The sequence below is a fragment of the Lynx canadensis genome, chromosome A3, assembly GCF_007474595.2.
Source record: "Lynx canadensis isolate LIC74 chromosome A3, mLynCan4.pri.v2, whole genome shotgun sequence".
Lineage (NCBI taxonomy): Eukaryota > Metazoa > Chordata > Mammalia > Carnivora > Felidae > Lynx > Lynx canadensis.
The window spans coordinates 64,706,620-64,733,728 of record NC_044305.1 but is presented as its reverse complement, the minus strand read 5'-3'; the positions used below and the strand labels follow the sequence as shown (position 1 = coordinate 64,733,728).

At 36.3% G+C, this 27,109-nt stretch overlaps 1 protein-coding gene across 2 annotated transcripts in view; it reads left to right on the top strand.

The window, feature by feature from the left end:
- Positions 1-27,109, top strand: part of SRBD1 (S1 RNA binding domain 1) — a 196,621-nt gene that overhangs the window by 51,016 nt on the left and 118,496 nt on the right. For both annotated transcript variants that reach the window (XM_032592636.1, XM_030310525.1), the window contains exons 12-14: positions 2,240-2,397; positions 5,585-5,675; positions 6,413-6,520. In XM_032592636.1, coding sequence (XP_032448527.1) covers positions 2,240-2,397; positions 5,585-5,675; positions 6,413-6,520 — 357 coding nt within the window. The remainder of the gene's footprint in view (positions 1-2,239; positions 2,398-5,584; positions 5,676-6,412; positions 6,521-27,109) is intronic.

Here is a 27,109-nt window from a genome sequence, read left to right as displayed (position 1 = left end):
CCTTAGCATATGAAATTACTTGGTTTTCCATTGCCTGGAACATTTCCTCTATGTCTTCCATCCACTCTCTCTACCTTTGTTTTCTTATTACTCTATTAGTTTTTGTTGTTTTTTTTTTTCTATTAGTATTCTTAATTCACCTGAGAAAGTTCTCCAGTTTAGGGGCACCTGGGTGGCTCAGGTGGTTCAGCATCTGACTCTTGATTTTGGCACAGGTCCTGATATCACAGTGGTGAGATTGAGCCCCACATTGGGCTCCTTGCTGGGCTTGGAGCCTGCCTAGGATTCTCTCTCTCTCAAGGGGTGCCTGGGTGGCTCAGTTGGTTAAGTGGCTGACTTTGGCTCAGGTCATGATTTCACTGTTGTGTGAGTTCAAGCCTCATGTCAGGCTCTGTGCTGACAGCTCAGAGCCTAGAGCCTGCTTCAGATTCTGTGTCTCCCTCTGTCTCTGCTCCTCCTCTGCTCATGCTCTGTCTCTCTCTCTCCTTCAAAAATAAATAAACATTGAAAAAAATTTAAAAAAAACCTCCCTGTCTCTCCTGCCCTCCCCCACTCACACACACAAATGTGCATGTGCTCTTTCTCTTTCTCGCTCTAAAAAAAAAAAAAAAAAAAAAAAAAAAAAAGACTCAAGACAGAAAAGCAGAAATTAGTTAGCTGTGTCTTCAAATGTTTTTTTCATTTTTTAATGTTTATTCATTTTTGAGAGAGAGACAGACAGACAGACAGACACAGTGCACCAGTGGGGAAGGGGCAGAGAGAAAGGGAGACACAGAATCCAGAGTGGGCTCCAGGCTCTGAGTTGTCAGTACAGAGCCTGACACAGCGCTTGAACCCACAAACCATGAGATCTTGACCTGAGCTGAAGTCGGACACTTAACCGACTAAGCCACCCAGGCAGCTGTGTGTGTCTTTGGATATGTAGATAATTGTACCTCAGCACTGATATGAAATGTACTTTGAGTGGCTTTTGTACTCTTTTCTTGTGGCCGTGGCATGAATTTCTTAACCTAGTCTAGTGGTGAAGACATGCTTGTTATGTCTTATTACAAAATTCATTAAGAATTTCAGGACATGATAATGTTCAGGGCTTTTGTTAAGATGAATGGTGTTGAAAACTTAGTTTCCAGTGGACTTTAAGTCCATCGTGGACATATATATTTTATCCTAGAAAAAGTTTTAAAATTAGACTCTTACTAACTTCTTTGGAGTAAGCTGGGAAGTTATGTACATGAGGCAAGATTCTGGACTGCTTACTGGTATCCTTGATCATGTCACATCTCTGTGAGAATGATAGGGTGGGGACTCAATGTGGGGAATGGAATTGAATGATTAGATACTCAGGTTCGTACAGATAAAAGTGTAAAAGTTTAAGTGTTGATAGAAGAGATTACTTAGGATTTGATAATTTATCACTAATTTTGTGTTTGTGGGGCACCTGGGTGGCTCAGTCAGTTAAGCGTCCAACTTTGATTCAGATCATGATCTTGCAGTTTGTGAGTTCGAGCCCTGCTTCGGGCTTTGTGCTGACAGTTCAAACCCTGGAGGCTGCTTCAAGTTCTGTTTCTCCTCTCTGTTTCTCCTTTGCTCACACTCTGTGTCTCTCTTTCTAAAAATAAAGAAATGTTACAAAAAAATTAAAACAAAAACTAATTTTGTGTTTGTATTTTTAATCAGCTGGTAAGCTTTAACTTGACATTCTATGTGATGTCCAAGTCTTTATATGCTCTATTTCTCTCACATACACAGATATTTATAGATATAGATTTTTGCATAGAGCAGATAGAGAAGGAATATAGGTATGACAAACTCCTCAGATTTGCTTCAGAATTATTTGTGGTTCCATGTATTACTGCAGTTAGCAAAAATCAACTCATAGTATAATTTTATATATGATGTTTTTTCCTTTATTTTTTATTTATTCTTTATTTTTTTTGAGAGAGAGAGGAGGAGCAGAGGAGGGACAGAGGGAGAAAGAGAGAATCTTAAGCAGGTTCCATGCTTAGCGCAGAGGCTGACATGGGGCTTGATCCCACGATCCTGACATCATGACCTGAACCTAAATCAAGAGTCTGTCACTTAACTGACTGAGCTACCCAGGTGCCCCTCCTTTATTTTGTTACAATAAGTATTCCTGTGAAGAATAAGTGGAATGAATTTTGTTCTTTTTCAGGAAGAGACCTTGGGTGAATGAAAAACTAAATCCGTTCTTTTTCCTTTTATTTTTCGGTTTCTAAAGGGCCAAACTAACATCAGATGCAGAGAAGGAATCAGTAATGATGTTTGGACGGAACCTTCGTCAGCTCCTTTTAACAAGTCCTGTTCCAGGGCGCACCCTGATGGGGGTGGATCCTGGTTACAAACATGGTTGCAAATTGGCTATAATTTCTCCTACCAGTAAGCACATCTTTCAGCTTTTCAAATAAAAGTTGGTTGGCTGGTCATAACTTTTACATGGTATATGTTGTGAGGGTTTGGAAATTATGTTAATTTTTGAGGCTTAGAAAATGGTTGTCTCACATATATGGAAACTAGAAAATCAAACTTCATATTTGCCTTCTTTGGTGACCAAAAGTCTCAACATATTACTATCATTTATGACCTTTCCTATGTCACAGTGGAGATATTGAGGATTAACTAGGCTCAAGCTTTAATAACTATCCTCTAGCAACTTCTGTTTATTGTAGTGTATTTATATATGATGGATTTTAACTCTGTATATATTTTAATACCAGAAATTTTTGTTTTCCCCAGCATTTTTTCCCTTACTCTCTACTTTTGCTATTGCTCTTTATTTCTTACTGCATTTCTGTGTTATTATTTGAGATCATTTTCTTTCTGCCTGACACTCTAACTTGTTAAATTTAGTGTGGGGTCAGCTGGTGACAAATTGTGTCAGTTTTTGTCTAAAATGTTTCTGATTTGCCCTTGTTTTTTGAAGGATATTTTTGCTGGGTATAGAATTCAGGATTGGTGTTACTTTCAGTACTTTAAAGGTGTCATTTCATTTTTTGTTAGTGTTTTTTCCCACCTCTGGCTACTATACTTTTTGTTGAGAATGAAAAATCAACCAAAAATCTTATTATTGCTCCTTTGAAGGTAATGCTATTTTTTTTCCTCTGACTGCTAAGATTTTCTTTGTGGTTTTCAGAGATTTTCTTATGATGTGCTTAGTTGTGTGTGTGTGTGTGTGTGTGTGTGTGTGTGTGTGTGTGTGTTTGTTTTGTTTTTTGCCGGGTTTTTTGCATGAATTTGGCTTGGGGCTTGTAGAGCTTTTTCCATTTCTTTCTGGGATTCCAGCTACATGCATATTAGATCTTTCAACTTCTTCTGTTTTTCATTCTTCTATTTTCTATTGTTTGTCTTTATATTAATTATGTTTTATTGTATGTCTGATCTGCAATTAAAGCTATCTATTGAGTTCATTATTTAAATTTCTATGTTTTTAAGTTTTGGCATTTTCATTTGGTGCTTACAAAAATTCATTTCAGTTCTATAGTGAACTTCTTCACTTTAAATTTTTTTAACTTTTATATTTTTCTTATACCTTATGGTTCTCTTATTTATTTATATTATTGTATGCTATTATAGATTACATGTAATTATATATATAAAAGGATATTATTATATCCTGTTATATTTATTCTTGTGTTTCTTTTGGTTTTGTTTTTTCTTTCTAAAATAACTTTTTCTTTTATGCTAATTCACTTTTGAATTCTCTCATTTCTGGGGTTTTTTAATTCTGATTTATGTTATTCTTTTTTTTATGATTTTTTTTGTAGATCATTCTTCTATATTAGGTTACCATTTTTCTCTGTTTTGTGGACACATCTTTCTGTGTCCTCTTTTTAATTTCCTGTTTTTAAAAAATAATCATTCTATATGGCATTTAATTGTGATCCTTTTCTGTTGGTCAGTTTTATATAAAATTCATTTTCTCCAACTTCTAGGATAGAACACCAGGAAAGGTTTTCTAACAGTATATCTCTAGAACTATCACTTATTTTTTTCCCAAAATTATTGTGGGGGAAAAGCTCCTCTGTATCTATATGAATAAAGAGATAGTCTTCTACTTTCTAGAGTCTGTTTTCCCAATGCTTTCCTCCCTTTTACTGGGACTTTCACTCCCTTTTCCTTTGCCCCTTTTATTCTTGCCTTGCTCAGTGTGGATATGATTCTCAGCAGTTTGTCCTCAGTTGGGGTTTTTGTCTTGAAAAGCATATTCTTCTTGTTTGTTTCAAGAATTCATAGAGAGCAGGGTTTTCCAATCCTGCCTGAACTCAATGGGCAACCTTTATACTGACCTATAAATTAAGAGTGTTCAAAGGTCTTTTTCCCAGGGAAGTGCTTTTTGATATTTTTGGTCCATGAGATACTTCATTGCTTCTTTCTTCTTGCTCCCACAGAAATGCCCATACATGTCGGCCTTGATAGTTATGTTATTCCCAATTGATCATCCTTTGGTTTTCTGGAGATGCTTTGTTATAGATATAGTCATGGGTTTTTGATTTTGCAGTTCTACTTGGCCTGTTTTTTTTTTATGGTGTACATTTTTACAGTAAATGGGAAGTATATTTTATTAGTGTTTTTTCCTGCATCTGTTGAGGTAACATATGTATTTGTGTTTGGACATGATATTATTTGTACTGCTTGTAAGATAACTTTTTAAAAATACCATATACACTCCCACACGTATATATGTATGTATATATTTTCAATCTGTTTTGGTAAGACATTTCCAAGAATTTATCCATTGCATCATTTAATCTGAATTAACATGAAGTTGATTATCATAGTCTCTGTATCTTTTTAATGTGTGCTGAAGCTCCAGTAATATCCTCTTCTCATTACTAATATGATTTATTTGTATCTAACTTTTTTTTAAGTTACTTGTGTCTTTCTTTCTCTTGATAGGTATTGCTAAAAGTATGTGTTTTTCTCAAGTGATTTTTAACTTTAAACTTCACCAATCCCCTCTATTATATATATTTTTTTCTGTTTCATTAATTTCTGTTTTTAACTTTATCATTGCTTTCCTTCTGCTTTCTTTGAGATTTTGTTGTTTTTTTCATAACATTCTAAATTGGTCACTTAGTTCATTATTTCTGTTCCTGAGGTCGTTACCATCAAATATATTTTTCACTGAAATATAATATAGAGAAGCACACAAGTCATAAATATGCAGCTGAAAGAATTATACAAGGTAAAGAAATTCACATATCTGTAACCCAAAAGAAGAAATAGAATAGTATCACAACATTGCCTGGCACATAGTTAATATTCAGTAAATGTTAGCTTGATATTAGGTGTTGTTAAAAACCATTTCTCTTTTAGGCATCATGATATTTAATCTAATGATTTTGTTAATAATAATAAATAGCAAAGTAGTGTCCTTGTAACTTTGGAGGTAAGAAAATTTTAGAGTACTTCGGGAGAATTCAGTTTAGTGAATATGAATGATTCATGCTGCATTTTAAAAGACAAAGCAGTTCTCTTTTTTGGTTCAGATTGCTTAATCAGATCATCTGTGTGTTATGTTTTGTAATTTGTTACAAACTGGCTTCTTATTTTCATTTTTTCTAAGGTCAGATACTTCATACTGATGTGGTTTACTTGCATTGTGGACAAGGCTTCCGAGAGGCAGAGAAAATAAAGAGGCTTTTGCTGAATTTCAAGTATGAAAATAAGTAACATTTTGAGTACTTCACTGTCTCAGCCAATCAGAGATACCTTTGACGCTCCTAATTTGGAGGGAGGGATTAAGGGAAGTGCCTTGGTGAGAGAGAAGGAACCATGTAAAACAATGCTGGGGCAAATTGCTGGAGAACTCTACGTTTGGAGACTCAGGAGGGACATTGCTCCCTTCCTCTGCCGCCTTCACTAAACAAAGGTGGTAATATGAGCAAAAGTGAGCATTGACTTCTTTTATTTGGGCTTCCTCTGTCTCCTTCTCTCTCTCTCCCTCACTTCCTGTCCATCTGTCCTTCCTGCCTTCTTTCCTTCTTTCCTCTTCCATTCTTTTTCATGGACTTGAGGATTTGAATGGATATGATAGTAGTTTGAAGCTTCAGAGATTACTTGACAATATATCACATAGTTCAGGCATGGCATCTTCATTATGGCGTAGAATGTACCACAGTTTCTTATCCATGTCTAAATTTGGTTCCTTCTAGATGGGAAGTAAGCTGATTGTTCTTAATTGTGTCACAGTGAAATATTTGTCCTCTGCCTCCCATAGCAAATGCAGCGGCATTGCCCTTAATTCTACCTAAGTCTGTGTCTCCCTTGTGATACAATGGAGAGAGTAAGATCATCGTATGATAGTATTTGTGCATTCTGTACGTTTTCTCCTGATTGATTTAGAAGCAAGCCTTGAGCTCATTCCATTTCTCATCTTGTTTATCCCTTGAAGCTGCAGCACGGTGGTGATTGGAAATGGAACTGCCTGCCGGGAAACAGAAGCTTACTTTGCTGACCTGATAATGAAAAATTACTTTGCACCACTGGATGTTGTTTACTGGTAAGGATGTTAGGAATGTTTGTTTTCTTTGAGGGACAGGGGAACTTCTGTAGTTCCTTCTGTGATGAGTTCTCTCTTCTCTTTTTATGATATGCCTCTTTTTTGCCTGTAGACCATGTCTTGCTGTTCACAAGAGCTTTGCAGGACAATGTAAAGTGTCTGTCTCTCAGAGAAATTTGAGTTTCAGTATCCTGAAAACTCTCACAGGAATAGCAATGTAGGATTTACCTGTTTTCATGGGGTTTTCCAGGCTGTACCTTGCATGAGGGCTCTAATTAACTACTAACTGGTACATAGGACTGTGGATAACTTAGCTTTTTTCTCCCAAAGTTCTGATGCCTATAAATTGTTGGTTTTCAGAACTGAGAGCCAAGGTAAGTATTATACATTCAGAGCACTTCTGATATTCCTTTCTTATTTGTGTCTTCATCACAGGCTTTCATTTCATATAGTTATCTAGTTAACTTCTGAATAGCTTTGGATTCGCATCACCCATTTCTCCAGTCCTGCCCCTAGAACTATAATAGTTGTACTTTCGTTCACCATTGTTTTCTTACTTTCCCTTTGTACCTCAGGTAGCCATGCTTACCTTTTCCAAACTACAGTAGAATATTAAGTTCTTAAGAGTTTAATTCTACAAGAGAAGAGAATTACTATACCTGATATCTAGGGAAGAGTGCACGAGCACCATTTTCCACTGCTGTTTGAGAAATATCATAACTAACTATAAGTCACAATTGATGAGTATGTGACTGACAGGACCAACAAACAAAACCTAGCATGACAAGAATTCTAGGATCCATGGAGATAGGCCAAAAGAGGGGGGGCCTCGTATTTAGTATAGCGTTCCATGTGCCAAGAGTGTAATCAAGATGTCAGGAAAACAAATGCAGAGTAACCGAAGGGGATTAGGAAGTCAGGGACAAACTGTAGGTACCACAGGGCCATGGTTAAGGAAAGGCTCAGATTGAAATGTCTACCTCAGCTTTTTTCCCTCTCCCTCTTCTTGTTCAGGGTAGTGTGGGGAATACTGGGGATCTTCCCTATCCTGGGAAGTGTGCATATACATCTACTCCTTTTGAGAACCTAATACAAGGACCTGATAGAGCTAATTCAGTTTTTTCAGGCAGCTTCTCTGATTTTTCTGTAACTTGTTCATGTTACTTTCATAAAAATATCTTGGGTACATTTTAAGTGCTTATAAATAGAACTTTCAGGGCACCTGGGTGGCTCAGTTGGTTAAGTGTCTGACTTCGGCTCAGATCACTATCTCACAGTTCGTGGGTTCGAGCCCCGTGTTGGGCTCTGTGCTGACAGCTCAGAGCCTGAAGCCTGCTTCAGATTCTGTGTCTCCCTCATTCTCTTCCCCTCCCCCACTCATGCTGTTTGTCTCTGGCTCAAAAGTAAATAAACATAAAAAAATTTTTTTTTTAAATAAATAGAACTTTCAAATCATTGAAAATATTAAATAGTGAAGGTTTCTTGAATTTTTCTGGTTTTGCTTATGGAGTATCCATTGACTGAACTTTCAGCAATATCTTGCGTGGAAAAGATGAATTTTGGAGTCCGACAAATCTAGGTCCGTCTTTTTTGTCACCATTTACTGGCCAGGCAAGTTAGGAAGACTTCCTGTGCCTCTCTGAGCTTCACTTCACTTCATCTTTAAAATGGGGAGTAGTTTTGCTTTCAGTAACACTTTGAAGTTTTCTTCATAATTATCTTGTATATTAAATATTAAAACTTTCTTTTGTATTTATCTCCTTTTGTGTATCTATTAAGAATTATTTTACTACATTACTTTATCTCTGTATAAAAGAATACCATTTTTTATGTTAATTTTGTCCCTAGCCATAGCACAGAATTCTTTCATTGTTTATAATTAGTTTTTTTAGTTGATTCTCTTGGATTTCTAGGTAAATGGTCGTATCATTTGCAAAAGATGATGAATTCCTTTTCAAGTTCTATACCTTTTGATTTTCTGCTCTTGTTTAATGGTACTATGCAATATCTTTGAAAAACTATTAAATATTAGTAATGATATTAGACCCTTTTTTTTCTTCCTTTTATGAGAATGCTTCTAGCACCTCCCTCAAGTCTAATACTGACTTTTGTATATTTCTCAAAAATCACTTAAAGGAAATCTTTTTTTTCATGCATGTTGAAAAATACTGATTCCTTTTTTATTGTTTTAAAAATCAAGAAAGAACGTTTATGCTTCTTTAGAATTCTGCTGTAATTGTGTGTGTTTTTTCCTCTTTTGGTCTATCATTACGCTGAATTATAGTAGATTTCTTACACTTGAACCATCTTTGCAGTTGTGATTTGAGCCCCACTTAATCATAGTGTATTTTTTATGTACTGTAAATCTGTTTGCTAATATTTTAGTAGGTGGTTTTGAAGTCCTTAAACAATGCAAATACCTAATCAGAATTTATAGTGAGTGCTTTAGGCAAATCAGCTGATTTCATTTTTTTGTCAGCTCACCTTGCCTCTACAGAAAACACTATTTTCTCATCTAACACTTTGAAGTTACATTACAGACTATATTGAAGTTGAAATTTCCATACTTTCTTTCGCAGTCATTTTTACTATCCCCTGTACAGATAATCTGATATGCATTAGTATAATCCTGTCAGTTATTCATTCTGAAAAATCTTTTCCTAACACATCCACCAGCATATTTTCTCTTATCTGTTCTTTCCAATACTTTTTCCTTGGCATATCTGTCATAGGTTAACATACTGTGTGACTTACCTCCTGACTCATAAACCCCATGTACTTTGACCCATCCATCCAACTTCCCTATCCCATTTCTCTCCCTACTCTTAAAATATCTTAGACTCTACTATTTATACATACTATGGGGGAAGTCTTTGAAAGCTTCAAATCCCAATTACTAAAGGAGGAAAAAAAACCCTGGAATTAAGTTGTAGAACTTAATTAGAACTATGCTAAGGCTTAGTTACTTAGACATGTTTAAAGTTGGAAGTGTACTGTAAACTACACATTAGACTTCTTTCTTCTTCTTTCATTCCAGTAGCGTGTCAGCCATTTCATAGAAAAGAAATATAATTTAAGGAATCGCAATTTTGTTGCTTGAGTTGTTGTATCTTCCAGAGTCTAACTGAAATGCAGAGAAAAGCTTGAACCTCGAAGGGTTAAACTCATTTGTTGAAAATGCCTAAGACTGAAGGTAATGAAAATCTTTTGCCTTAAAATTAAAAAACAAACATCATTTCTTTAAAGATTTTAATATTTATTATCGCACATTGGAAAACACAGATAAGTGATAGGTTTTTCTATTAGCAAAATTGTTATTTATATTTTAGAGCATATTTCTAGATTGTGTGTGTATGTTATAAAAAGGAACTCACACTGTATATGTTTTACATTTCTCCCACTTAATATATTCGCATGCCAATAAATGGACTTTACAAAATCATTTAAAATTACTACAGATAAACTCTTATATGAACTTCTATTTTATTTATTTATTTATTTATTTTTTAACGTTTATTTATTTTTGAGAAAGGGAGAGACAGAGCATGAACAGGGGAGGGTCAGAGAGAGGGAGACACAGAATCTGAAGCAGGCTCCAGGCTCTGAGCTGTCAGCACAGAGCCCGACGCGGGACTCGAACTCACGGACCGTGAGATCATGACCTGAGCCAAAGTCGGCCGCTTAACTGACTGAGCCACCCAGGCGCCCCTGAACTTATATTTTAGACATTCCTCATTGTGTGACAGCTGGCTTTTTCTAATCATCACCATTATCAGTAAAGCTATAATAAATGTTTTTGTGCTTAGATCTCTACACATCCTTTATTTCTTTACAATACATTCTAAGAAATGGAGTACAGGTTTAAAGATGTACCTGACCACTGCTCCTAAACTGAAATATGCTTAATTACCAAACTGAGTCTATTACTGAGATTATTTCCCTGCTGTTTTTCCTTCTTCTCATTATGTTGGCTAATTTGGGATGTCATTACTTAAAAACATTTATGTCACAAGTCCATATAAAGGTCCAGATAAAATGGTAAGGAAAGAAAGGATTTCTTATTGTGAAATATATCCAAAGAATATAGAACCTCTGTATACAGTTTAAAGATGAGTAAAGTGAATGTCCTTGTTCCCAGCTTTTAGGCTTCTTATGTGTTTTTCCCTGGAGTGCCTCCACCCCATGTAATCACTGTCTTGGGTGGTATGAATTATTGCTTGAGAAAATTTTCAAATATTTGTAGGGCTTTTGAACTTCATTGCCATGCTGTCTTTTAGAGTGACTATGCTAATTGATACTCTTACCTAGGGTGTCTGTTCCCATTTTCTGGGGACCTTGGGTATTAGTACAGTGCATGCTTGCTCTGTCATTTTTGTTTTAATTACATAGTTGAAATCCCAGCGTCACTGCTTATTAACTACTTGTGTGAGTTTGGACAAATTACCTAACCTTTTAGTTTCATCATCCATAAAAGGAGATGATAATAATACCCATTTTACAGAATTGTTGTGATGGTTAAATAATAATAAATATAAATGTATATATAATATATATATAAACTGCTTAGAACAGTATTTAGCATATACTTGTGTTATTAATGAAGTGAAATATATTTTTGTATGTTCACTGGCCATTTCTGGATTTTTTTGTGTATGTGTGGATGGCATGTGTCCTTTGCTCATTTTTTTTTCTTTTGGAGGTTTTCATCTTGTTCATAATGTTTTGTACATGTTTTTATATATTAATTATTGATCGATTTGTCCTAATTTTTTGAGAGACAAAGTGAGACAGCATAAGTGGGGGAGGGGCAGGGAGAGAAGGGGGACACAGAATCTGAAACAGGCTCCAGACTCTGAGCTATCAGCACAGAGCTCGACGCGGGGCTCGAACTCATGGACTGCAAGATCGTGACCTGAGCTGAAGTTGGACACTTAACCGACTTAGCCACCCAGGCGCCCCTGATTTGTCCCAATTTTTACAAATTATACAAGTAGTTTTCTCCATTTTGTGTTTAAATTTAAGAATTTAAACCTTATTTCATACAGAATTCTAAATTTTGTTTTTTAAGATGTATCTGTCTTTTTTCTTAATGGCTTTTGAGTTTTTTATTATTCTTGAGTCTAGAATATTAAAAAGCTTATTAGTATTTGTAGAAAATATGAACCTCTCCTATATCTGGAGAATCCGTTCTGCTAGTCTTCTGGAGGTTTTCTGGGTTATTTAGGCAGGTGTAGGTGGAATCTAAGTGATCAGCAGGACGTGGTGAGCCCAGCGTCCTCCTATGCCGCCATCTTCCTAAACCTCTCCTATATCCAAGAATATCAAGGTTTTTTTTTTTAAATGCAAGTTTTTATTTCCCTAATTTTTCTTTAAGTCTTTTGACTTTTCTTTGTGAAGACATAAAACCTCATTATTTTCTCAGTTACTTATATGGTTGCTTTAAAGCTTTATTCTTTAAGAAAGAAACTAAAAGTTAACCAGAGAACCTTAATCAGCTTAGGTAACAAAAACAAAGAGTTGAAGGCTGTAAATTAGCTTGAGAGTAGTTTTGAAAGAAGAATGGATGCTGATGTTTCCCTTTCTTTCTTAAGGCCTTTGTGACCAGCTGTAGTATTTTGTAAACAGAGCCATCTGATTTCTTTCTTTTCCTCCTGTCTTCTCCCTCCTACTTTCTTTCTCCTTCCTCATTTTTCTCCTCCTTCTCTTTCTCCTTTTATGTCTTTAATTCTCTTGTTTGGTTTCACCTTATTTTAGTCACTTCCTTTTGTTTGGCAATTGATTATTTTTGATCTTTGATGTATCTTTAGTTTTAAACCTGTTAGTAAAAACTTATCAGCCGTAATTTCAGTATTTATTTCCAGGCATGGGTAGTATGGGATTTGTCCATAACCTGTTTAAAGTTAATTTTTATACATGGTATAAAGTTCTTTTTTTTTGCCTATGACTATGAACTATTCCAGTACCATTTGTGAAAGATTTTCCTTTCCCCATTGAACCGCTTTGGCATCCTTCTTGGAAATCAGCTCACCATACACCTGTGAATGTATTTCTGGAGTCTGTTGTTTAATTGATCTATATATCTTAACACTAACAAGTCATGAAATTAGATAGTGTAAGTCCTTCACTTTTGTTCTTTTTAAAAATTGTTTTGGCTATCGTAGGGCCTTTGTTCTTCTACATAAACTGTAGAATTAGCTTTTCATTTTCTACAAATGGTCCTGCTGGGATTTTGATTGGGATTAAGTTGGCTCTACAATTTAATTTGTGGAGATTTGACATCCATTCATGTAATTTTTTATTTTATTTTAGTGTAGTTGACACATGATGTTACATTAGTTTCAGGTGTAGGATGTAGTGATTCAACAACTCTGTACATTATACTATGCTCAACACAAGTGTGGCTGTCATCTGTAGTAATTTTTATTGTCAGTTCTATTTTTCATTTCTAGAAGCTCTGTATTTTTTCAAACCTGCTTGATCATTCTTATAGTCTTTTGTCATTCCTGAATATATTTTCAAATCTATCTTTTACTTCCTTAATCATTCTAACCATTGTTATTTTATAGTCTGTGATAATTCTAGTAATGACAATCCTTGAAAGTCTATTTCTGCTATCTGTTTTTACTGCTGGTTCTGCTGTTTTGTTTCCTTTTCTGTTCGGTTAATTTATATTGAAAACTTCTATTTTCATGGAACTTTATCTGTGGGAATTCATCGAGGCCTGCATTGATGGGGAGATGCTTCAATGAGGATTTGTACTTACTTCTGTCAGGCTCCTGTAGACACCACTGGTTTGGAATCACTTAAATTCTCAGGTTGAGATTTTTTTTCTGGCTACCTAGGTATTGTGAATTTAGGCTGCACACTAGAGAGATGACTTACTGTTCCATGTTCTCATCAGAGATTCCCCCTATGACAAGGGTTGAGATAGTCCATTTTTTAGCACAGTATCCAGGGGGTAGGGTTTAGTGAGCTTATTTTTCTTTGACCCTTATACTGGGGGTTTACCCTTTAGGATTGTATATATATATATATATATATATATATATATATATATATATATATATATATATACTGGGGGTTTAACCTCGGGGTTTTATATGTGTAAGGGTAGTTGGGGGAGTCTTTTCTTAACATATATTGTAGGTGGACCCTGGGTTTTATATTTTAATCCTCTAGTTGTGTGAAGCTCTGTGAGACCTTGAAGATGGAAAATAAAATTCACCTGGTTGAGCACCTGCCCTCAGGTGAATGTCAGCTTCAGAAATCAAGGTTCCCACATTCACTTCACTTTTTTTTAGCTTGAGTATTTCTTTCTTGCCAATTAACTTTTTAAATAAGAAAATGTATTACATCTAGGACTTTTTGTTGTTTTCAATAAAATATCGGTCCAGGAGACTGATCTTCCATATTACTGGCAAACAAGGTTATAACTTGATTTTCTATTTTTGTTTGCCTCCCCTCCACCTGCTTTTCTGTTTTTAATCTACTTTAAATTTAAAATTTGGTGTTTTCAGACATGAAAGACATAAAACATAAGGTAAAATTCAGTGATCATTTTTAATCATCTCAGTTTACACTTTTGAATTAAGAATTACTTATTTCTTTTATTTGTTTACTCTGGGTATGAATGCCTACTGAAACGTGTGTGACATTGTTCTCTGGCAATTAAATATATGTGTGTGTGTATATATATATATATATGTATATATATATATGTATATATATGTATATATATATGTATATATTTTGAAGCATGCTTAAAAGAGATTTTGAAAAATCCAGGAAAATACAAAGAGGAAAATAAAAATAATGTGTAATCTCACCAAGAATGGTATCAATATTTTTATATACTTTATTTGTGTATTCATCCACAAGTATTTATCACGTGTAAACGTGTCATCGAATGAGATAGACTCAGTAAAGGTGCAAGAAGAAAACAACTACTTCTTTCCCTCCCATGCCCACTCAACTCATGTTTGGAGTAGTTCTTTCATCCCTGGCTGAAATAATAGACAGGTCTCAGCTCTGTCAGTCCCTTTTAGTCCTGAGAACAGTCTCACTTCAGTAATTGAAATATCTTCTTTAGTGTAATAATCAAGCCTCCAAACTTGATAGGCATTAAATTCCATGTCATGTCTGTTTCACTCTGGGAAACACCACTTCACCCTAGGGGTTTGCAGGGGGCATGGTTAGCTTCCTCACTCTTCCCTCCTTGTTATTGTTTTCTTTCTTCTCAACCCACTAGCTGAATTTTCTGATTCCTTTAAGTATAGTGTTCAGAGTTGGGAAGAAGTGAATAGTCTACACAGTGGTGACAGTTGCAGTTTGAGCATAGGGCCCTCTGGGTGGCGCACATGCAGTTGGTAATTTATATGGGGTGTTTTTAAAAAACTTGACTTTTATTTTTGTTACCTTCCCCAATAGGATCTTTGAAATGTCATTGCTGTGACTTGGCAGATAATATTCTCAGGCTGACCCTGACCCCCCTTCTTCAGTCCTGGGTTTTAGGCAGACTGCTGTTGTCTGAATCACTTTGCTACTCAGTCCTCTTGGACAGAATCTCTTTAGAGCACCCCACCCCCCAACACTTCCTTCTACAGGCCTGTTTGGTTCATACATCCTTGTCTCCTCTAAAAGGGGGATCAGCAACTTATCCCTGGTACAGCTCTCTGCCTTTGTTATTCTCTCTCTGTCTCTTTCTCTCCCCTTGCATCCCCTCGCCTACCCCTGTGCTTGTGTTTGCATCTGTTCTCTTCTAATGTCACACTCACATATTGGACCCAGGGAGGCCCCTCTCACCTGGCACAGGGGGAGTGAGACACTCCTCTCCGTGAGATTTTCAGATTGTCAGGCAGCAGGACAAAAGCCACAGCATTCCAACAGTCTTCTTCAAGAAATGTTCTCTTTCAGGGGTGCCTGGGTGGCTCAGTTGGTTAAGTGGCCAACTTCGGCTCAGGTCATGATCTCGTGGTCCTTGAATTCGGGCCCTGCATCAGGCTCTGGGCTGACAGCTCAGAGCCTGGAGCCTGCTTCAGATTCTGTGTCTCCCTTGCTCTCTGCCCCTCCCCCATTCACACTCTGTGTGTGTGTCTCTCTCTCTCTGAAAAATAAATAAACATTAAGAATTTTTTTTATAAATGCAAAGAGCTAAGAAGATTGTAGGAATCCTTAATGAGAAGTTGGGAAACTCTTAGATATGTAATTCAGATTATAATATTGCAAAAGATCCTCTTAAGGAAAGAAAATAGGGTTACAACCCTCTACACATTGGGAAATGTAAGCTGGACTAATATGCTCTACCACTAAAATTATGAACTACGATCCTTTCCAAATCCTCTGGAAGAAGTTAAATTAATGGATAGAATTTTCTTAGTTAAACTTCCTTGTGTCAAAATTTTCCAAACGCTACATTTACATAGGTGAATTTTTTGATAATCTTCTTGCAAAGGTAAAGGCTTCTAGTAGGCCAATTTAGAGATTCAGTCTTGGTAACAAAATACTATAGAAAAAGAGAAGGTAGGATAATTACACTAGAAAACAAACAAAATAGGTTGGGTGACTGGTTTGCTAAGTCTTAGACCTATAAAAATATAGCAGAACATTGCTGAGGCATTCTATGAAGAATTTTTTTCTTTTCTAGAAGAAGGCTGTAAATTACATTACACAAGAATGGTTCTTTGCCAAATGAAGTTTGGATCAATTTTAATTTTACACTTACACATTTTTCTTAATTTTTTGATATCTGCCAGTATCTAGTATTTGATTTAGCCCTGTGTGTTTAATCATATGATTTAAAATTCATGTATTCCATCATGTTCCGAATAGTGCATGTTGACTTCCAGGGGCTTTACCACCAGTAAAAGACTGGGAACTAAATCAATTTATGTGTGTTGGCTGCAGGTTTTGAGTCCATTGTATGTTTCAGTATATGTGCTGTGGAAGCGAGTGCGAGTCCATTGTATATTTCAAAAGGACAAATACAAAGCTGAAAAAAGTGTAAGTAACCAAGAGTGTGTAGCAGAAGAATCACCGATCTGCCAAAAATAGTACAGGAAGACTAAAGCTTCAGGCCTGAATCCCTCTGTTTACTACCTCCCCATAAACGTTAAGTGTATCAGAAAAGATTTATAATGATTATCTTAGGAAAAAGAGTGAGACAAGAGATCCCACTGCTTGTAGAGTATGTCACCTCCTCATCAGGGGCTGTGAGAAAGTAGAGTTATTCACCTCCTCTTTTGATTGGCAGGTTAGAATGATTTGCGGCTGACAAGATAGGATAAGGATCACCAACGAAAACCAAAATGTAACTAAAATAGGGCATCAGGAAGAGAGCTCACATTTCTTATTTCATCTTTCAGCTCAGATGAAATATTTCCTAGAGCTCTGGGTGGACTTGGGAATAAAATTTTGGTGCCACCGTTGGTTAATTATTGAGAAACTGTGGAAGCTTAGAGAGAGGCAGATGTTGTTTTAATGTTCCAAAGGAGAATTCAGATAGATAATGCAAATGACTGTTGAGTGTGATCTTGGTCAGGCAAGGCCATTATGAAATCAGAAAAGGATGGTTTATGTGCACTTAGGAAGGGACAATAGAGTATATCCACTGGAAATCAGTGTGTGTTGCTTATAAATAAAACATTTTGGCTTTATCCGGTTTCATTTTCTGTGTGGAAGGGTAGAACTGGTAGACACAGCTAGATCTCAGCACAGCTTTGAATAGTCTCTTGATACTTTTATGGAGGAACTAGAGAAATAGAGATTTGGTTACGTGGCTCCCAAAAGGAACTGATTAGCTACTGAATTGATGTCTGGTGTGAGGTCTCTAGCGGCTTGCCACAGACATTGTATTAACATTCTACTCACTGATTTAGTCAAGGTTTTCAAGTTTGTGGTTATTGAGGTGTATTAGAATCAGGATCAAAAAAGTTTTTGAAACACTTCAGTTGTCGAACCTAATCTAACAAGATGAACTGGAACAGGGACAAGTGACTTTTGTGATGCCCGAAGGAATTTTCAGTAGAGATTTCAATGGGATGATTTTTAAAAAAAAATTTTTTTTTTTAACGTTTTATTTATTTTTGAGACAGGGAGAGACAGAGCATGAACAGGGGAGGGTCAGAGAGAGGGAGACACAGAATCTGAAACAGGCTCCAGGCTCTGGGCTCGAACTCACGGACCGCGAGATCATGACCTGAGCCGAAGTCGGCCGCTTAACTGACTGAGCCTCCCAGGCGCCCCGTCAATGGGATGATTTTAAAGTTTCCTTCAAATCTGACCGTTGAGGATTCTGTCAAAATAATGTGTAGCAGATACCCTGAACCACCTGGACCTATTTTTTTGTTTTGTTTTGGTTTAAGGATATTTGCTTTCCGTCAAATCAGTAAGCTTAGCTATGTGACTTAAGATTGTCTAGCTATGTAAAGCTCATTATGTTGTGAAGTTGAAGTATTTTATATGGAGGAGAAACTGCTGTGGTTGCTGTTATTTACTTATCTTTTTTAATGTTTATTTATTTTTGAGAGAGAGAGAGAGAGACAGAGCACAAGCAGGGGAGGGCAGAGAGAGAGAGGGAGACACAGAATCCGAAGCAGGCTCCAGGATCTGAGCTGTCATCACAGAGCCCAATGTGGGGCTCAAACTCACAACCCATGAGATCATGACCTGAACTGAAGTTGGACACTCAACCAACTGAGCCACCCAGGCACTCCAGTTGCTATTATTTACTTTTGACTAGTGCAATAATTTCTGCTTTCCATGTGGAGTGTAAAAGCAGTTTGTTTGTATTTAAAAATATGGTCTTCTCCATCTTCAGTTTATAGCAGTGATAAAGGCCATGACTTAGTCTTGAAACTTGGGAGAGCCTAAAAGTGTTTTTTGGATATTAGTTTGATGATTATGCTTAATGACAAGTTAGAGTGATAGAATATTTGTCTCACTTCCCTCTACACTGATGGCTTGAGAAAATGTACTGTGATATTCTAGGATTTTATTGCCCTTCACCTATTTTTTTATATAATTTTTTTTTTATTCTTTAGAGAGAGAGAGACAGAGCGCTAGCCTGTGAGGGGGGAGAGGGAGGGAGAAAGAGAGAGCAAGAGGGAGAAAATCTTAAGCAGGCTCCACACTCAGCGTGGAGCTCTGATGCAGGGCTCTATCCCACGAGGCTGGAATCATGACCTCAGCCAAAATCAAGAGTCAGATACTTAACCAAGCCACCCAGGTGCCCTGCCCTTCACCTATTGATTGTTACTTCTCTCTCCGTTTCTGTGACTGTCATAAACACTGGACTCTTGTTTATAAGGCTTCCTTTCTGGGATGCTTGTGACAGTAAGTAAATTTTAAAGAAAAATTATTTTACAACTCGTATGAATTATGTTCATTTTGTTGAAGTGGCCAGAGTACTTTTAAAAAATACATATTTAAATGACCATTTCAGCGAGCTAGTTGGAGAGGAAACATAAGGAATGAGTCATTATGGGTGGATGTGGATGTGTGTGTGTGGTTTTAAAATACTGTTTGGATTCAGATTCAGTTTGACAGTTTTTGATGAAAATAAAATATTTTTTACTAGCTTTGTAACCCATGTGTTTCTGTATCCCTAAGTCCGATCTAAGTATCTGCAGGAGGTACATCCACCCCTCTTTGCTGTAGCCCTTCTTGCAGATCTTTGTTTATTGACTTAGATTAGAACTGGCCAAGAGCCCAGTGATGGTCATTTCTCCTCTTAAGGTTTTTGGTTACAAATCTGCTTTTGTTGCCAGATCCAATAAAGATTTTTGATTGTTTTTGTTGTTTTATTATAAGTTCTTGCCAAAGATACAGTGTATTATAACCAAAACAGATGTTCTGTTTAGACAAGTGTATTTGCTATAACAGAACCTAAAAATGTAAATTAAAACAATAATGTGTTCAGCTTTAAGGTAATAAGTGATGAACTTTGGGACTTTGTGAGTATTTTTGATAACCTTTAGAAATAGAAGGACCAACACCTTATTTTAAGCAATTGTTTTATTTTTTTCTCCATCTGAGTTTGTGCATGTATACTCTTACACTCCTAGATTCTCTTCCAAACTGACATTTTACTGTGATCGTAAAAGTGGAGTGGGTTTTACCATTTTCATATGTACATAGTTCTGTTATTAAAGTGTGTACATCAGATAAATCGTATTTTCTGTCATAGAGACATCAGTTGCATAGAAGAGTTTTTAAGATTCTAATGTTTATAAATGTAAATGAAATAATTATTCACAGACCTCTCTGTAAATGGTGTACTTGGTAAAGGTAGAAACCCTATTATAGGGTTGTAGTATAGATCTTTTGGGATGCTAAATGCCTCTGTGATTAGGGCCCAGAGCCGTCTTGATTTACTCTGAATTCTGTGTTGTAGTGAACATAGCTATGTGGTAAATACAAAATGAATGTATTTATATTCTGTAATTTTAAGTCTTGTTTTTTATCATAGTCCCTCAATAAATTAGATGTGTAAGGAATAAGATCACATTATTAACACATTATAAATGGATAGAGTTTTACCTTGAGATTTTTAACTCTTTGGCCCATTCTGATTCATATTTTCCTCTTTTCTTTGGCATTAAAGAGCTGTTTTCTCTCACTTTTGGCTGACATTAAAAACAAAAACAAAAACATGTTCAATTGATTATTTGGGAATATTTAAGTTTTTTTTTTAATTAGGAATGTTCAGGTTGTACAGAATCACTGTGATGTGTGTCTCATTTCAGTTGCATTAGGAGAATGCAAGATTGCTAGAATTCTTTGTTGTTGAGATCCTTTTCATTTGATTACATAGGACTTGAAGATTCTGCGACCAGAAACCAGTACCTGCAAATAGTTTTTGAATCCATCTTTATTTGTGTTTTATATTATTTTCTGTTTTGTGTTTGTTTTTTGAAGGAGGAACCTTTTGAATCTAATATATTTTATGTGGCTAAATCTTTGTATTATGCTCTTCTAACTTATTGAAATACCACTTTCAAGTTCCCCACATCCATACATTTCTAAGGTTACACCCAGCTTAATTCCCATTACTTTTCTGCTTCACAGCACTTGCATTTTGAAGGGACCCTAACATTTGGGTTCACATTATGATAATTAGGTTTCAGGGGCATGGGGGATTAAAGATGTCTCAGGTCTAGTTGCAGAATAAAGTTCAGAAGCACTTGTAAAACTTGCCTGATTGGTGGTGGAGGTGCTTTTATTTATTCACTACTCATGCAGCATTAATCCGTATTTCATCAGGTACCTACAGTGCTGTAATTCTAGATGTGACCTTGGGACTTGATTTACTTCGGCTTCGTTTTCTTTATTAATGTGCCATGAAAGAGGTACATGAAAGATAGCCAACATCAAAGTACCTTTTAAAGTAAAATGGTTGATAGGAATTCCCTGGTATTTAACACTGTCTGTCAAATGTTTCAGCTGGTTTGCATCCTTTTACAAGCTATTGCTTGCTGCACTAAAAGAAATTTAAAGGAGTTGTTTCAAGTCTTTTGTGTGTGTGTGGGGGGGGGGGGGGCACTGATCATGGTGGTGGTGGCTGGGGTAGTAGTGGTTGGGTGGCAGTAGTTAGCCAGAGAAGCGAGTAAACGAGAGGAACAACCTCATTTTCAACTATGCTCCTCCCAAGATGGTTCATTTTGGTATTTTTCTTTGGGTTGGGGAGTCTTTAGTCCAAAGTGGTGCTAGAGTTGAAGAGGCACTCACTTTGGTTGTAAGGAGATTGAAAAGGGTGGCCAGATAAGATTCATCAAACCTCAGTGAAAGAGAGAATAAAAGGGAAAGTCAGTATCTTATTCAGAAACAGTTTACCCAGTTTAACTTTACAGCCTGTTTATTCTTTACTGAGCCATCTGAGAAAAAGCTTTTCAACATAATAATGCAGGAAACTGAGTCTGAAGAAAAACAAAGGCAACAGGACTCAAACAAGGTCTGCCATATGTATTGTGGAGTATTTATTTTCCTGTAAATTCATAGTTTAGAGGCTGTTGTCTCTGTTCTGGGCTAAATATATGGCGGTAGAACTTCTCGTGGCTCATTTTTAAAACTGCTTCCTTCTTTGTTTCAAACGTTTGTTGGATGTTTCTCTCTACTTGAGAAGAAATATATAAAAGCATTTTGCTTTTTAGATATAATCATAAGGATTATCTGCGGATCTTTTCCTATCATCTTTACCATAGAACTTACCTTAATCTAAACAGTGAAAAATAAAAATCACAGAATGTTTTAGAAAATGAAGTTTACTTTCAAATTTATACTTTGTTTTCAAATTACTTCATCTTGACTTACAGAAGGCTTTTAAAATCATTGTAATAAAAAGCTTTTTATAATTAGTATTTGTTAACATGTATTTGTATAGTATTAAAATGCTCTACAAATAGCATATTCTCTTGATATTCTATAATTTTGTTTGTACTTAACCTGCTTAACTTTTTATTCCTATATGGCAAGAAAATAAATTTCAAGCCACACCTGGTCTTGGCAATTTATTGAACCTAAAGTCTTTGGCCTGTCAAGTGTAAGAAACCAACGGTAAACCTGACACAGAGGAGGTTAGTAATGGCCTTTCTCACTGTCAACACAGTGCTACAGGGCTACAGAGGTCTCCTGAAGACAGATAGCTTAGTTTATGTGGGGAATGAGCAGTGCATGCAACTTATTTGGCGTTTGAGTCTACGATTAAGGAAGTGGGTGGAAGAGGTACATCTTGGCCCTTTTACTGATACGGGAAATGCAGAAATTCTTGCTGCCCTAAATGACTCACCCCTGGCATTAGGAAGAGTGACCTCGGGTTGAGAGGGGAGGATATTAGGAAATCGGTAGTAGAATGAAGGCTGGAAGATGTGTACCTTTCCATTCATGCCACATTTTCCTCTGCCCCTTCATAGTTAACAGCATCTTTTTTTTTGCACAGAAAATATGTTCCTTTAAGAATTTGCTTTGCCTCATTATAGTCCGAGGGAATTGGGAGACAGAGAAGCATGATACTGCCTAGAAAGTCCTCAGGATCTTATTTTGCCAGCATTTTAGCTTTCATGAGACAGAGTATTGTCTAGTTCTTTGGTTAACATAGTGATCCACGCTTTTTTTTTTTTTTTTTAAGATTCTGAAGTTTTGTGTATCCCATCTAATTTCGGGCCAATGTAGTTAAAACACCTGAATTAGCCCTAATATTGTATAATTTAATCTTCCAAACATGTTAACTATGTTAATCTAAAGCTTAATTGGAAGGATTAACAGAGTCAAGGATCCTAAGTATATTTCTCAGTTACTTAGTGGTAAGCAATTTGAGCTTGTGAATGAGCCACCAGCTTATAGTTGATTGATATGTTTTCGACTGGTTTTTAGGTTTTCTTAGTTACCCCATTTACCAAAAATTCCTCTTATTCTTCAAAGCATTTTATTTTTCCTCAGCAGAATGCTTTTCATGAATCTAGGAATATAAGGGATGACAAGAAGTGTGATAGACTCCCCTCCCAGTTCCCAACAGGTTTGAATTCATACAGTTTCCGTGGTTTAAATGGTGACACTGTCATCATTGCCATTGTCACGTTCTACTTGTTATTTTAAGTTACACTCAGTAATATATTGCGGATGTCTCTGGCTCCAAATTCAGATGTTGGCATGGCCAAAATGCTAAAACTCTGAGGAGGGATATGATGTGAAGAAGCTTCTGTAGTGTCTTCAACGTATAAGAAATATTTTGAAGATGTGCATTTCTGTTCAAATCATATGCTCTGATTTGTACGAGTCAGTGATTTCCTTGTCTTCCAGGTCCTAGGCTTATTTTGAATTAAAATTCACTGGTTATATAAGAGGAACCCAAGTACCTATTTTCTTTCTTACCTGAACTTCCTTACTGGAGGGCCTTTACCTCTCAAGCTCTTTAGGAAATCCTGTATCTTGTTCTAAATATGAAATGCTACTTTTAGGTTTTGACTTTGGTGGGAAAAGTAACAAATAAAATCTCTACCAAGAAGTTGGTCTTTTTCTGTTTTAATAAATTTTTGTTAGCTATAGAAAGACTGGAAGGATGTTAAAGACCCATGCTTAAATTTTCAGATTTGAGACTTGATGTGTTTCTGATTCATGGTTTTGGCAGCAGGGTATGAGAAGTGGATAATGGAAGCTGACTGGAGAATCTCCCAGTAACATGTTGAGCTTTTAGAGCATCTTCATCTTTCAGGTTTGGTTTGCTTCTACTTTTCTTCATTTTCTTACTGGCTTTTTTTTTTTTTTTCTCCTTCTGGCTACCTTTCCTTAGTGAGAAGTGACAAGTCTGTGTTAAGTGGGAAAAATTTAAATGTACCTGTCTTGTTGAATTTAATAACTTGGAGGAAAGTTTGTCTCCAAAATTCAGTGTAAGTACAGCATCCTTCATTTGTTTTTACATAGAAGCAATATTTTTCAATTAATATTTGGTCCAGCTTATTTGGACTCCTTTTCAGTTTATATTCTCATATTTCTCCCACTTCTTTTAAATACTCTAACTTCTATTTCTGATCATTCTTTTTTTCTATGCGTCCTTCCACCTCTTCTTTGCTCTTCAACTTAGTGCTCCAAATATTTTCTTCATTCCCTTTTCCTTCTCTGTATATCTTCCTTTCCTTGATAATTTCTCTATCCATTCTTCTGGGGCTTCATCTTTTCATCTGTGGGTTCTAAATGTATATCCTTAGTTTAAAATTTTCTCCAGAGATCTGGACTCAAATTTCAGTGGCTAGCGGCCAGTCATTTGAGTATCACTCTGGTGCCTTAGATTCAACCAAATTTAATTCCATGCTTTGGCTCCCAAAACTATTTTTCTTCATGTGTTTTTGTTCTTTTTATAAGCCCCTACTTTGCTAGTGATTCCCTTGGGTACAAAATCGACAAATTCAGCTATATACTCCATTCAGACTACTTTCAAATCCTGTCGATTCTCCCTCAGGAATGTTTTTACTATTTCTTTCTTTCCTTCAGTGTCTCTTGTTGCCATTCTACTTCCTTCAAGAGTTTGGGTTTTTCATTAACTGGCCTCAAGCTACATTTCTGAGATAATCTCTTGATATTCCCTTCTCAACCCAAGACGTGGTGTTTATCTTTCAAGCACTTGTAATGTGAGTCTGCATAGTTTTTTATGTTATGCTGCTGATATCATTCATTAAGGAATAATATGGGGCGCCTGGGTGGCTCAGTCCGTTAAGGGTCCGACTTCAGCTCAGGTCATGATCTCATGGTTCGTGAATTGAGCCTTGCATTGGACTCTGCTGGCAGCTCAGAGCCTGGAGCCTGCTTTGGATTCTGTGTCTCCCTCTCTCTCTGCACCCCCCCCCCCCCCCTCGCATTCTGTCTCTCTTTCTCTCAAAAATAAATAAACGTTTAAAAAAAATTTTTTTTAAAAAGTAATAATATGTTACCCTTCCTTATAAGAGTTAGGATAGAGTTATAATTTATAAACCTGTATTTTATTAAATAAAAGCTAAAATAAGTCCATCTTCAGTATTTTATTTTTCAAAGTATTTCATTTAAATCTTCCCCTGATCTGTTTCTATTATTTATAGTGAAATTGTGGTTCTTATTTTCAGTGGATTCTACTTAAATGCCCTCTTCTCTCATATTGGGTATCCTCAGATATCAGAAATTCTTATATGCCAGGTAAATTGGAATATTTGTTCTTTGAATATGGGTGGGTTTCTTTTTCTAAACTTTTGTAGTTAAGAAAACAGTCTGTGGATAGCTTCATTCCTTACTGCCACAGTGACTGTAGTTAAGTCGCTTAATCTTTTGGCCTTTTCGTCTCTAAAGTGGGAATGATAATATTATCTACCATAGGATTTGGTGAAGATGAGGTGGGGTGATACACCACAAAATGCTTAGAATGGTGCTTGGCACATAATTTGTAATCAATAAGTGTTCGTAAAAGGGTTCTTGGCTGTGCAGTATGGCTACCCCTTTGGTCATACCACCATCTTACCTCACACCCCACCCCTTTCAAGCTAAACCTTGGCCTCTGTTAGCTCAGGGAAGAGAAGGCTTTTACCACAGCAAAATAGGGACAACAAGCTCATCTGGCCTGTTGTGTGGCCACTTAAGGAGCTCACGAGGTTCTCTGGAGTAAGCACAGTTTCGTTGTGCTCCATCGTCCCCGTCGCACACTCTGGGGAGTGCACCGTCAGCATACAGACACTGTGTTCTGCTTGTGATAACTCCTATAGCCGTGTCTGTCTGCTGGTTCAAAAGCAAATTTTGTTACTTCTGCTGACTTACGCACATACATTACGTGATTTTTTTTTTTTTAATTGTGTGTTCATTTTTCCTGGCATCTCAACTCTAGAAAGTCTTGATGCCTGCATTTAAGGTGTTTTTCTTTCAGAGAGGATGGAATTTGCCTCTGTTAGAGGAGTGGTGCAGTCTTTTAAATACTTTCATACATTAACTCATTTCATCCTTACAACAATCTTATAAAGTTGCTCTTCGTGTTTAAAAATATATATCTAAAATATGAGACATAGAAATGACAAAAGTAAAAAATGGAAATTTATATCCCAAGCAATTACTAGTCAAAAGAAAGCATTTCCAGATGTCAAAGGGGGCCCATCCAGCATTGAGCGATGAGCGGTGAGCTGTGCAGAGGCAGCAGCAGCATGCTCTGTGGCCCCATTGATACTTCTGTGCTGCTGCCGGTTCGAGTTAGGCCCATGCCTGCAGGAGTGTATCTGCTCAAGCTCTGAATCTGGTTTCACTGAAGTACATCTGGAAGAGATACCCCTCCAGCCCAGGATGCCTTGTGAGAAAGTGGATTCACACCTCTTCACACAAACTGCCAAAGAGCAGTTTGCTTTTGGCATTTTTGATGACAGCCAGAAGATCTCCACGTTTACCACCAGGATGCAGCCAAAAACCTACAGAGATCTAGCAAAGCAGCGAAGAAAGGGCTGGTTCCAGCATTATAAATACAGAACTCCCACAACTCTACCAGAAAGACAGCCCAATTCAAAAATTAGTAAAGGACTTGAATAGACATTTCTCCAAAGAAGAGATACAAATAGCAATAAGCACATAAAAAGAAGCTAGACACAGGACAAATAAATATTGCATGGTTCCACTTCTATAAGGTACTTAGAATAGGCATTCTTCATAAAGACAAAAGGGGAATAGAGGTTAACAAGAGGAGGGGTGGGAGGAAAGGGGGTAGGGCAAATTATTATTTTTTGATGGCTATAAAGTCTAGGTTGGATATGATGAAGTTCTGGATATAGACACTAGTTTGTTAAACAACATTGTGAATGTATTTAATGCCACTGAGTTGTACACTTATGAATGGTTAAAATGATAATATGTTGTGAATACTTTACCATAATAAAAACAAAATTTAAAGTAGTGATGGTGATGAACAAATAAAATATAAGAGGGTAGAAACAATATAAAGCATGTTCCATAAGCACAATGAAATGAAATTAGAAATTAGAAAGAAAATTGGGAAATTCACAAATACATGGAAATTGAATATTAAATAATTAACCATAAATAAACAAGAAATCCAAAAGGAAATTAGAAAATACATTGAATGGAAATACAGACGTAACATAC